Raw genomic sequence first — 13,447 nt, 5'->3', positions numbered from 1 at the left:
GCCACCACCAGACGGTGGTGGTGGTGGTCGTTTACACAGATCAAAGGAAGAGGGTGGGGTTGCAGGTGTTGTTGATGTCGGCTGGGGTGTAAAAGTTTGAGGAGGATGGAGTCTCTTTGTGTTGCATGTAGCTATCGAGAGAGAAGCAGGCATATATGTGTGTGTATATTTGAAAGATATGAAGATATGGTTCTTGTATGTAGGAGTTTTAGAAGATAAGATACAAAGAAAAAAATACATGGGAGGGAACATGATGACGATGAGCGGCTGTTAGCCATAAGAATAGTTAGGGTTTGCACACTTTACATACTAGGGTTTGTCTAGTGGGCTTGGGCCCAAGGCCCGTTAGCCTGTTTTGAGTGGCCCGATAAGTCTCCGAAGCCCGATCGTCGAAATTTGTGGTAGAATATTGCTTTAGGGTCGAGTGCACTTAAAAATTGCGCCGTAAGTCGTTATTAAACGCGTATGCCCGTCGGTCGTATTAAATTGCGTAAAGTCTCGTTTATCGTTTCTTAATCCGTTTTTTCGACTGTGATTCTAAAAATAGTAAACGAACACGAACTTTCTAACAACCTAGAAATACGGAAATACGAGGCGTTACACCTTTGGCCCCTCAACTATTTGTCAAGTTTTATTTTAGGTGTGTTTAATTAACTCCCATATTACTACAAGACTTCTAAGTAACTAGGTTATTTTTATTCCTAATTAGTTTAATTTGTTTATTGCCAACAATGAATTTATAATAACAGGTTTATATTTTCGGGGTGTTACAAGTCCACCCCCTTAAAAAGGGTTTTGTCCTCGAAACCGGAATACGTACCGAATAATGTTGGGTAGAGACGTCACATCTCCTCTTCGGATTCCCATGTAGTATCCGAACCCTTTCTCTGCTCCCATTTGACCTTCACTTGGTTAATTTTCTTGTTTCGTAAACTTTTAACTTTTCGATCTAGGATTTCAATCGGTCTTACCGCATAATTAATGCTATTATCCACTTCGATATCGTTGTAGTGGATGTAAGCCGTCTCTTCGGCTAAACACTTTCGGAGATGTGATACGTGGAACGTGCTATGGATTCCACTCAATTCCTCGGGTAGTTCGAGATGGTATGCGACTTTACCAACTCGTTCGATGATTCTAAATGGCCCAATAAACCTCGGGCTTAACTTCCCTCTTTCTCTGAACCGAATAACCCCCTTCCACAGAGATACTTTAAGCATAACTTTGTCACCAACTTGAACTTCGATCGGTCTCCGTCTCTTATCAGCATACGACTTTTGCATATCTTGAGCCGCTTTTAGATGAGTCCGAACCATGTCAATTTTCTCATTTGTGGCTCGAACTATTTCTTTATGTGCGACTTCGCGTGGTCTCATTTCACCCCAACACACCGGGTTTCGGCACTTCCTTCCATAGAGCATCTCGTACGGTGCCATACCAATACTTGTGTGATAACTGTTGTTATATGAGAATTTGACCAACGGTAGATAAACATCCCAACTACCTCCGAAGTCGATGATACACGCCCGCAAAATATCTTCCAATGTCTGTATTGTTCTTTCGCTCTGTGCATCCGTTTGAGGATGGTACACAGTGCTAATAAACATTTTCGTTCCCATTTGCTATTGGAAATCACACCAAAAGTTCGAAGTAAATCGGGTATCCTTATCAGACACGATGGATACCGGTACTCCGTGGCGTGCTACTATCTCGTAAGTGTATACTTCCGACATCTTTTCAGACGTGTAAGTCTCACGTATCGGAATAAAGTTAGCACTCTTCGTTAGCCTATCTACAACCACCCATATAGCATCGAATCCGCGGTTTGTTCTTGGCAGTTTAGTTAATACGTCCATTGTGATTTGCTCCCATTTCCAAACTGGGATGTCCAAAGGTTGCAGTTTACCATATGGCTTTTGTTGCTCTGTTTTGACTTGTAGACACGTCAAGCATTTTTTCACGTACTTCACTACGTCTCTTTTCATTCCGGGCCACCAATAATTTTGCTTTAAGTCATTATACATCTTGGTCGCCCCCGAATGAATAGAATAACAGGATTTGTGAGCTTTGTCAAGTAAAAGCGTCTTGACTCCACATGAACTTGGAACCCATATTCTTCCAAAACGAGTCTTCAACCCGTTGTTACCATCCACCAATTCTTTCAATTGGCCAACTATTCTTTCTTTCTTCCAATTTTCCTCTTTCATTGCTTCAACTTGAGCTTCTCGAATTCGTTCAAGTAATCCCGACTTCACTATAAGTTGCATCGATCGCACCCGTATAGGAGTATAATCTGCCTTTTGGCTCAACGCGTCCGCCACTACGTTGGCTTTCCTGGGATGGTAATGTATTTCACAGTCATAATCTTTTACCGTTTCTAGCCATCGCCTCTGTCTCATGTTCAACTCCTTCTGATCGAAGAAGTACTTTAAACTCTTGTGGTCGGTGAATATAGTGCACTTCACCCCATATAAGTAATGCCTCCATATTTTTAGCGCAAATACCACCGCCGCTAATTCAAGGTCGTGCGTAGGGTATTTCTTTTCGTGCACCTTCTGTTGCCTAGAAGCATAAGCTATAACTTTGCCTCGTTGCATTAAAACGAAGCCAAGACCCAAATGTGACGCATCCGAGTAAACCACCATGTCATCGACTCCGTCCGGAAGAGTTAACGGCGAAGCAATCTTGGAGAAATCTTGTATGAATCTCCTATAATATCCCGCAAGCCCCAAAAAGCTTCTGATTTCCGAAGGATTCTTCGAAGGGTTCCATTTCGCCACCGCTTCTATTTTCGACGGATCTACTAACACCCCGTCCGCACTAATGATGTGCCCGAGAAATTGCACTTCTCGTAACCAGAAGGCACATTTCTAGAATTTGGCATATAACTTTTCTCTTCTGGGCGTCTCTAACACTTCGCCTAAATGACTCGCGTGTTCAGCTTCATTCTTCGAATACACCAAAATGGCGTTGATGAACACTATCACCGACTTATCCAACATCGGTTTGCAATCCCGGTTCATGAGGTCCATGAAAGCCGCGGGTGCATTGGTCAACCCGAAGGACATCACGAGGAACTCGTAATGTCCGTACCGTGTACAAAAGGCCGTCTTTGGTACGTCCTCCTCCTTGACCTTCAACTGATGATACCCCGATCTAAGGTCAATCTTGGAGAACCAACTCGCACCTTGTAGTTGGTCAAATAGATCATCAATTCTTGGGAGCGGGTATCGATTTTTCACCGTGAGTTTGTTTAACTCCCAGTAATCGATACACATTCGCATACTCCCGTCCTTTGTCTTATGGCCGTCCATAGAACCGTTAGTTCCCCCACACGTGCTCCTCATGTGAGGGGTATTTTCGTCTCTTAAAACGTTTAAACTAGTTGTTCCCACCATCGTTTAACACAATCGAACACAAAGCCCTATCAAAGATCGAATCGGCCATCCAATTTCATCCCAATCGAATGATTCATCTTGAAAAAGCATACTTTCAAGAAAATTGTTGCAATGTGTGTATCATTATGGATGATTTGTGGTCCAAACATTATTGATTTCGACCCACTCGAAGTTTACTGTAAGTGTTTTTTTATCAATTCTATGAAACCTTAATATTGTCTCGTTGTTTGTGAAAATTTGTTTCAAATTTTGTGTTTTCATTTCATTGTAGCCAACAATGACACATTGTTAATTATCAACTCTCTTGATAGAAAGTATTTAGGTAGGTGTGACTACATAAATCTGGCTTCCACTAAAGATTTTGGTCTAGACGTGTTGGTAGAGATGGCTAAAACATTAGGATATCTATGTGAAATGGTGGTTCACTTCGACTTTCAGCTTTAAAGTTTGGATTTAATTTGGTTAATGGTGAAAAGATTATTGGACTTGAATAATCCTAAGTTTCACCTGTTAGCCGATAATAATCCCAACTTTAAAAATTTCCTCCAACGATCCCAACTTGTAAAAGATTGCCCCCCATTGATCCTTTTCTAACATATAAGAATTTGGCTTCCTCAATAGATTCAAGTGTTCCTGCAGACTCCTTAATTGATTTAAGTGCACCTATGTTAGAAAACGATCAATGTGGGCCAAATTCTTACAAGTTGGGATCATTGGAGGGAATTTTTAAAGTTGAGATTATTATCAGTCAACTGGTGAAACTTAGGATTATTAAAATCCAATAACCCAAAGAATAATGGTTGTTGTATTTGTTTAGTGCACATATATGTATTTTCTTGGATAAATATGTCTGAATTTATGGTTGTTAGGTGAGTATGCCTAGTCAGACTAACGTGTGGTTAATATTGAGGCTAAGACATGTACTTGCAGAAGATTAGAGTTAACTGGCATGTTCTGCAAAGATACAGTTGCAGTGCTATGGGACATTGCACAACATGGTTATGATGTTGGAATACTAGAAAGATGGGTTGATGAAGTTTATTGGTTGAATACATTGAAGAAAGTGTACATGAACACTCTTGAGCAAATAAATGGTAAAGATATCTGGAGACCATCTTCTTGTCCAACCACAATGATGGTCCTTACTATCATAAGAAGTTGGTAGGCCCAAGAAGATGAGAAGAAAGTCATCTGTTGATGTACAAGAAGTTGTTATAAGCAAGGGGAAATGGCAAGAAAGGGATGTACTACAACATGTGGGAAATGTGAAAAACAGGGTCACAATCTTGGAAGTTGCACTAGTCAAGTTCAGCCACAGGTTGCATGATATGAAATTGGTGAAGTTGAAGTTGTGTTTTGTATGTCGTCTTTTGATTTTATGGTTCAGTATTATGTTAATGTTATGTCACTAAACAAGGTTATGTAACGGTTGAAGTGTGTGGTTTAGTATTTTATTTAAATTTGAACATACTGTAGTATATACTTTGACCCGACTTGGGTGAACAATGTATGCAACCTCAGGTGTATAAATGTTATCTTGCATTTTATTTAGGGTCAAATAAGTCTTACATTTGGTATATAGTCAAATGGGTTAGCATGCAGGTTTAATGGTTATTGCATTTGGTTTATGGTAAATCAATCAATGGAATGGTATGTGGCTTGTAAGTCAAATGGGTCTGCATAAAGGTTTAATGATATGCAGGTTGGGTCAGAAAGGTAAATTAGTCAATGGTCATTTGGTTTAATGCAGGTTTAGTCAAAAAGGGTAAAATGGTCATTTGGTTGGTTTATGCACGTTTGGTTAGAAAGGGGTCTAACAATATAAACTACTATATGTGTTGTTTGATTTACATCTTACGTGTCATTCTATGGTCAAAGAGTTAGCCATCCAACAACAAATAGATCAAGAGCTTACCATCTTCTAAGTTGTGACAACGTTGATAAGGTTGTGCAAGAAAAACATGTTGAACAAGTAATCATAGTTGTGCAAGAAATAAAACATGCTGTTGTAAAAGATCTTGAAAAAGAAGCCATAAACCATACAAAGATTATGAACCTAATGTATTGTGAAGGATTGGATTAACGACAGTCCCGGAAAAAAGGTAGAGTCCGAGTACCATAATCCATACGCAGATGATTATGATTCTAACTTAAACTGGTCAAATGATGATTGTCATTGAAAATAATGTTAGTGGCTATATGATGCTGCAATTTATGTAGGTCAGGGTTATGTAGGTCATTGTTACGAGTCATTAGGTTTATGCAAGTTTTAGTGTATGGGTCACCTGGTTATTAAGTATTTTCATGTAATTCAAGCATTTGGTTTCAAGCTTGCACTGTATGTTTCAAGAGTACACTGCGTTTTCATTAATCAAAGGTACTTTACAAAATTCTTTCATGAAGTCATAATACAAAAACTAAAAGCTATAATAATCCCAAGTCTTCTTGCTTCATTAGCCCTTGCAGTAGCCGATTATTGATGTTCGTTTCATTCTTTTTAGCTATCTAGGTATCAACTTTTTTACCTTCGACGCATTAGAGGATCAAACTATTTAATAGAACCAAACCTTGATCTCTGTTAATTAATTTCACAGAGATCATCTATGGTTAAGGAATATTTGATATCAAATATCCCAATGCGTTTTGGGTGCAATGGTTATGGGTAGGAGAACTCTATGGTTAAGCGTACACATGGATGACTTCTTAGGAGGTCTCCACTCGACCAACCAAAATTATATTAGTGAGATCCTTGTGAGGAAAGCAGACAAGTAATATGTTGTACAAGAAGCCAAATGTTACACAAAACCGAATTTTCTACCACTCAGTTTGTTACATATAAACTAATAAAACTTTGTTATGTAACAAACCGTATTATATGTAACGATATTAAACCCAATTTCCCATTTCCGACCAAGTTGCTTTGCTACAAATCGGATCCTATTGTTTTTTTGGACGCATGAATATGTAATCTTATACCATTTCTATTAAAAGTCAGATTATATTAATCGATAAACTTTGTATTTATATGGTAGTTATTCCCTCATTACTAATGTGCATTTAGTATTCTATTTTTTTTTTAAGTCAGATTATATTAATAGTTGTAAAACTTTGTATTTTTATGGTAGTTCCTAATGTGCATTTAGTATTGAATTTATTCACATGAACATGGTTTCTTATAAAATTCGGTGACAATATTGAAAAGACAACATTGTATTACACATGAAACTTAAATTGTAAAGATAAGAGACAAGGCCAGTACACATTTTAATCCGAATAGTATCATATGTTTGTGCAAATTTGTCACATCATTAATATATGGAATTGATGAGTTGCAAATTGCTTGCCATGGCCCCCTTTTCTTTATTTAACCATTCAAAGGTGTTGTTTACGGTACAAATCATATATATCCTACAAACTGTGAAAACAGATCCTAGCACTTAAAAAAAATTAAAGTAGCACATGCTAAAACAATACATATATAAAAGTAGCACTTTTGAATTATATTAACACATGAAAATTAATCAAAATAATTTAACACATCTAGCTAGGTGTTTAATGCACATAAAAATAGTGAAGGGGCTTAGAGATGTTCATAGGTTAGTCAATGGTTTTTAATTTCAAATCTCTGTAAAACAACGAGCCCATTCCAACGCAAAAATTGGTGGAGATCATCAATGGAGGTTCTTTCATATGGATTAAACATCGATCAAAGTTTTATTGACTCGTTGTATTAATCGGTGGAGGTGATGTGATTTTAACATTGGTGATGTCATTGAGTACCGTGTAACTTTCGTTCCCAGTTTCTTTCTGACTGGGTTCGTCTTTTCATTCATATATTAAATAGATCTCCGCTGTTTAAAGATGACACGTAACGAGATAAAGTTGGTTTCCTTTTTTTTTTTCACTACATTTTTATTCTCTTAGGTTTTATAGGAATATATGTCTTATCAATAGAAAGTTAGAGAAAATTTGATACATTGCTTATGGCCTTATGCTACCTAATAATTTTATTAGAGTAAACATCGCGTCTTGGTCTTTATGGTATTCGACCATAGCCAACTTGAACATGTCAGCATTATCGGAACAACTTTATAGGTTGTTGCGAAGGTTGTTGTAAAACCCGTTAACTTTCTTACCTTTCACCTGTCAACTAGTAGTTGGTAAGATATGATGTCCGTCTAATTCTTTCGTGAAAATGTACTTAGCAACGTGATTCCAAAAGAAGGTAGACGATTGATTATTGGATATAGAGACCCAAGCTTGACTTAAAACGATTTCTTCTTCTGGAGTCCATTTTGAAGTGCCAAATTTTTTTTAACTAACCGTATCACGATTGTCAAAAAGCTTTTTTTGTCTATTTTTAAGTTATAGCCGTTCACGAGCGTGAGTGTGCTCGCGGACTCACTACACACAACACACGCTCACACGCATGGGCGGGGTGGTGTTCACGTGTGCGTAAGATGACATGCGCTCACGTTAACGATGCATAACACAAGCCCTAAACAAGGAAAAACTGAGAAGGTATCTGAATTCCTCTTTTGAATTTCATTGTATAGAAAGCTCATAACAAAATCGGAAATCCACATTTAACTAATATTGTTTGAAAAACAATGCTCCACATAATTCAACAAAACAAGCTAATCCGAAGTTTTCCTTTTCAAAAAAATTGTTTTGATACTTTAGTGGTCCGTTAATGATCCGAATTTAACGTTAAAAAATCAAAACTATTTTGATTGAAAATTATTTATATTTTGATACACTATAGGTTTTGATATATAATTTTATATTATCTAAATATTTAATGATTCTCAAACGAAAACTATTACTGTAACCGTATAAAAGGATAATCTTACTGTGCGTTTTGTTGAAAAAGAAAATTGCCGCCATTGTTGAAAGAATAATAACAATATGATACGGATGTGACTATTACCGATAAATCTGTATGGACCCATTCTTCACGTTCTATTGCAATCTCAAATAAATATTTCCATCTATCTCATCCAAACTCATTTCAAGAACGTGTATATTTTGACGATGATTTTTTTTCACTTATTTAAAATTTTAAATCATTATATTAAAAGGTTAAGGGTTATTGGATTTTATGACTCTTAACTATTGGGTATTGACTGCTGTCACTCTCAACTATCACTTTGGCTCCCATCACTCCTAACTTAACACTTTGTGTGTTCTGTCACTCAGGTTGACTTATTTTTTGGCTCCCATTTTGTCTTTTAGGAGCAGATACACATGTAGTCATTAGCACTTCACAAAGTATTAACCTAATATCACAAATAACACAATTCAAACACTAAAAAATGTTCACCTGCAGGGTGACACAACACCCAAAGTGTTAAGTTGGGAGTAGTGGGAGTCAAAGTGATAGTTGAGAGTAAAAGCGGCTAATACCCAATAGTTGAGAGTGATAATTAAAATCCAATAACCCTTAAGTTAATAATTTGAGCCCTCATATTCTGAATTTCAATAGAGAATGCACATAATAACATTATTACCATTAGAATAGCTGTGAATGTTTGGATATGTACATAAAACGCATTCACGATGGATTTCTTATATTTATGTGAGTGAGTTAGTTACTAAAATAATGAGATTTTAATATTTAGTTTTATAACAATAAACTTAGTATCTTAGATAAGAATCAATATTAAATAGAGAGTCGTCATAAGTCATAACAATATGATTAATACATACATAATTTTTTTTTTTTTTAGAATAATATAGGTTTCTATACATAATATATAGGTTGTTTGGCAACTTTTGAGTGGTTAAGTGATAAACCATTAATAGGTCAGAACCATTAAGTGTTGAAGCAGTAAGAGGTTTGAACCACTAAAAGCTAGTATAATGTTTAACCGTTCAGAGGCAAATGTCTGACCAATTCAGATTATAAGTTTGAACCATTCAGACTCAGTATAATACTTAACCATTAAGAGGCAAATGTTTGAACCATTCAAACATCTGCTCACGAAACAAACAGTCTGAACCAAAAAATACTGAACCAGTAAAAAATCTGAACCATTAAGAACCCCATTAAAAACTAAACAAACAACCCTAAATAATGTTTGATAGCTGGTGTTTGATAATGTTTGATAGATATAATAAAATAAAACAAAAAAGTAAGTATTTAAATAACATTCTTATATTACAATTTAAGTAATTTATACAAGACTGATTAAGCAACACACTACCCTGAAGTTGAATATTACAATAAAAGACACTAACGATGTACATATTAATTTAACGTGAAAATTTCAGCTTTTATGTAATTTGTAAGGGTATTAACAATTTAAACTACATGTGATCTTAATTACAAATTTACATACTGCGAAAATAAATAATAGAGTAAACTGTCAAAATTGTCCCTGAGGTTTAGTCAATTTTGACACTTTAGTCCAAAACTCAAAACTTTTGAATCTGGGTCCCTATGGTTTTAATTTTGTTGTTATTTTCATCCAAAATCAAAATTTCATTAACATCCAACTTTTTTTTTTTGACTTTTTCCTCCTTTTTAATAAAGAGCAAAATGATCTTTTAACGTTTTATTATAACGAATTAAAAAAACCTCACTATGTTGCTCTTCATTAAAAGGAAGCAAAAAGACAAAAAAAAAAAATCTAAATGTTAACTGTAAAATCTGACCAGATTTTGCTTTTGAATGAAAATGGCAACAAAATTGAAACCACATGGAGCTAGATTCAAAAGTTTTAAGTTTTTGACTAAAGTGACAAAAATGACCAAATCTTAGAGATGATTTTAGAAGTTTACTCTAAATAATATATACAATGTATTATAATTAGGGGAAAGTGAATATGGGGCTGTTATGCATCTAACTTAGATGCATAACCCATCAAAACTACGTAGTTTTGATTAAAATCTATTAAATTAATTTTATTCCTATTAATTCTCCTTATGAATCTCTTGACTTTTTAATATTATCCTACCTAACATGAGATTGAACATCTTCGGCCTCTTAAAGTTCGTTATAGTGACTTTGAAGAATTACACAAGCAGTGGGTAAAGAGTGACACGGTTGAAGAATTCGAAACTCGTTGGGAACTTTTATGTGGTAAATATAATTTTGAAAGCGGCAGTTGGATAACGGAGATGTATAAGCAACGTAAATATTGGGCTAAGGCCTTTTTGAAAGATTGTTTTTTTGCTGGCATGACTTCAAGCGGAAGAAGCGAGAGTATTCACTCTTTCTTTGATGGATATGTAAATTCAAAGACCATGTTGAATGAGTTTGTAATGCAATATGATAAAGCTGTTGAGGCTCGAAGGGCTGCTGAAGAAGATGAAGACTTCAAAACTATGAACTCCAAACCAATTCTTTCTTCAGTTCATTTGATAGAGGCAAAAGCAGGTTCACGTTATACGAGAAAAATCTTTGATGAATTCAAAAAGGAATGGACCGAAGCTACATTTAATTTAACTCATGAGACAATAAGCAAGAATTTAGAAGAAATCAAATACAAGGTCGGACAATTGGATGTAGATAAAAAATACTGGAGAATTGTTAACTTCCGTATCTCAGATAAGACTGATGTTACATGTTCATGCGCAAAGTTTGAAACATATGGTATATTATGCAAGCATATCTTATATGTCTTAAAGAAGAGACATGTTGAAACTCTGCCTGATCATTATATATTACCTCGGTGGACAGTGGATGCTAGGCATAAGGTGGATAATTGCAATATTGGGCTCGAAGACATACATAGTGGGAATGAAGTCAGTGCGTTAACTCTATGGTGTGTTCAATCAAATTTTAAAAAAGCGACTGAACAAGCAAGAGACTCACCAACTGAGATAAAGAAACTAAATACTATCTTGTTGAAGTTTTTAGAAGAGCAAAGTATTCGAACAAGGTCGAAACAGAGTGAGATCCCGACACGAGATTCTAATGCTGGAAGCTCTCAAGTAAACATGATGCCTCAAATTTCTATTCGTGATCCACTAGTTCATACTAATACTAAAGGTCGTCCTAAAAGTGCAACTAGAATCAAATCTTCCCTAGAAGCACCGAAAAAGAGAAGTTGTTCTTATTGCAGCGAAGTGGGTCATTATATCAGCAGTTGCTCGAAAAAGAAGGTATGATCGATATTTATTAATACTTTAACTACAAATTTTTTTGTTAATATAGTTGTCGTATTTACTTTTTTCAGGCGGACGAGTCTAGACTAGAGAAAGAAGGATGAATGGTAGAAGATATTGTTAGGTAGGATAATATTAAAAAGTCAAGAGATTCATAAGGAGAATTAATAGGAATAAAATTAATTTAATAGATTTTAATCAAAACTACGTAGTTTTGATGGGTTATGCATCTAAGTTAGATGCATAACAGCCCCATATTCACTTTCCCCTTATAATTATCATGGTTAAGAGTAACTTTTCCTCATCATTTATAACTAGAAACTAGGAAGAAATGTTACCTTAGTACATGTCAATGAGTTCTAATCAAGCATTTGTAGCAAATCATTCAAACTTTCTTATTCAAACAAAAAATTGTAACAACGTACAAAAGCTAACCACATAAATTATAATGCATGGCATTCTTTACGTGATTATGTTTTCTTTACCTAGGCTTTCAAAAGTTTGTTTAATAACCTTAGTGTAAGTTGGATTCGTTGTACTATAACCTCCATCCACCACCAGATTAACTCCGGTAACAAACCTCGAAGCATCGCTCCCTAAAAACACCGCCGCCTCCGCCACATCCTCCGCCTCAGGCACCACCCCCTTCAACACGGCAGACTGACACAGAATATCATCCACTGCCGTTTTCTCCAACCCCATTGCATTAGTCAGAAATGGGGTTGAAACAGATCCGGGTGAAATACAGTTCACCCGGATCCCATGTTGCCCTAATTCAACACATAAGTTTTTCATCAACCCCACTACCGCATGCTTTGACACTGTGTACGCATGTGGCGCCTCACCTGAAACGACCGAGGCGCTACTTGAAGTGAACAAAATCACTCCACGTTTCGCGGGAATCATAACCCTAGCAGCATGTTTTGCTCCTAAAAATGATCCAAACACGTTGACATCAAAAACTCTTTTAAAGTTTTCGGTATCAGCATTGAGGATCGTGAACTCTATGTTCCCCGGGATGCCGGCATTGTTGAACATGATGTCAAGCTTCCCAAACTCCGAAATGGCCGTATCGACGACGTTTTTCACGTCGGACTCCTGAGTAACGTCGCAATGGACGTAAACAACGTCGTTGTTGGATTCAGAAGCAAGTTCCTTACAAAGAGAATGTCCTCTTTCATCTTGGACGTCGGCGATCAAGACTTTAGCGCCGTGTTTAGCGAACAATCTCACCGTGCTTTCGCCAAAGCCGCTAGCACCGCCAGTAACTATGGCGACTTTGCCTTCTAATCTACATTATAAATACAAAAGTCTTGTTAGTTTTCAAGTTTATGTAAAGATCAAAATATGTTACAAATACCTGTTTGGAATAAAACCATTCATCTTGCGTTTGTGGGCTAAAGATGAATAGAAGAAGGTAATTTATAGGCCACAAGATCCAGAACGACCCATCAAATAGTTAATGCATGCTAGGATAATAGGATATTACCATTTAACATTTTATGTGTAAAGTCAAAAGGTTGTTATTATGTTAACTAGTTAGTAGGTAGACTTTGTGCTCGATACTTCATTAGGTTTTTTTATTTTTATATTTATGTAAATACTTCAAAATACCCACTAATAAAATATTTAAGAAACATTAGTGTATTGTATATTATTTTCAATTGTAATAAGTATTAGGTTAGCATATTCTGGGTGGATCTACGTAATGTCTTTTTTTTTTTTTTTTTTACAAAAGATGCCAATTTTATTCTAAATTTAATTTATGTTCAATTGTGTTTGTTTATGTTCATTTATATTCATGAGCATTCATTCATGTTCATTACCTAAAAGTCACGAATGGACACAATTGTACACGAACACCATCATTTCTTTAACGAACGAATGCGGACATAAAATCTCGTTCCATAAATGTTGATGAATAGTTGGTAAACATA

General features: G+C 35.8%; 2 protein-coding genes across 2 annotated transcripts; one reads left to right on the top strand and one right to left on the bottom strand.

Annotated features, from left to right (window-relative positions):
• The first annotated feature begins 10,520 nt into the window (after positions 1–10,520).
• On the top strand, positions 10,521–11,614 carry LOC110901048 (protein FAR1-RELATED SEQUENCE 5-like). Its single transcript, XM_022147903.1, has 2 exons — positions 10,521–11,507; positions 11,582–11,614. Exons 1-2 carry the CDS (start codon positions 10,521–10,523, stop codon positions 11,612–11,614), a joined length of 1,020 nt encoding a protein of 339 aa, XP_022003595.1.
• A 266-nt stretch (positions 11,615–11,880) lies between these two features.
• LOC110898173 (secoisolariciresinol dehydrogenase) lies at positions 11,881–12,994 on the bottom strand. Its single transcript, XM_022144930.2, has 2 exons — positions 12,871–12,994; positions 11,881–12,801 (listed from the first exon to the last, which is right to left on the bottom strand). The coding sequence occupies exons 1-2, from the start codon at positions 12,891–12,893 to the stop codon at positions 11,973–11,975; spliced, it is 852 nt and encodes a 283-aa protein (XP_022000622.1). The 5' UTR covers positions 12,894–12,994; the 3' UTR covers positions 11,881–11,972.
• Positions 12,995–13,447: the final 453 nt, after the last annotated feature.

Source organism: Helianthus annuus, chromosome 13, assembly GCF_002127325.2.
Source record: "Helianthus annuus cultivar XRQ/B chromosome 13, HanXRQr2.0-SUNRISE, whole genome shotgun sequence".
Taxonomy (NCBI): Eukaryota; Viridiplantae; Streptophyta; class Magnoliopsida; order Asterales; family Asteraceae; genus Helianthus; species Helianthus annuus.
This window is presented reverse-complemented; position numbering and strand designations above follow the sequence as displayed.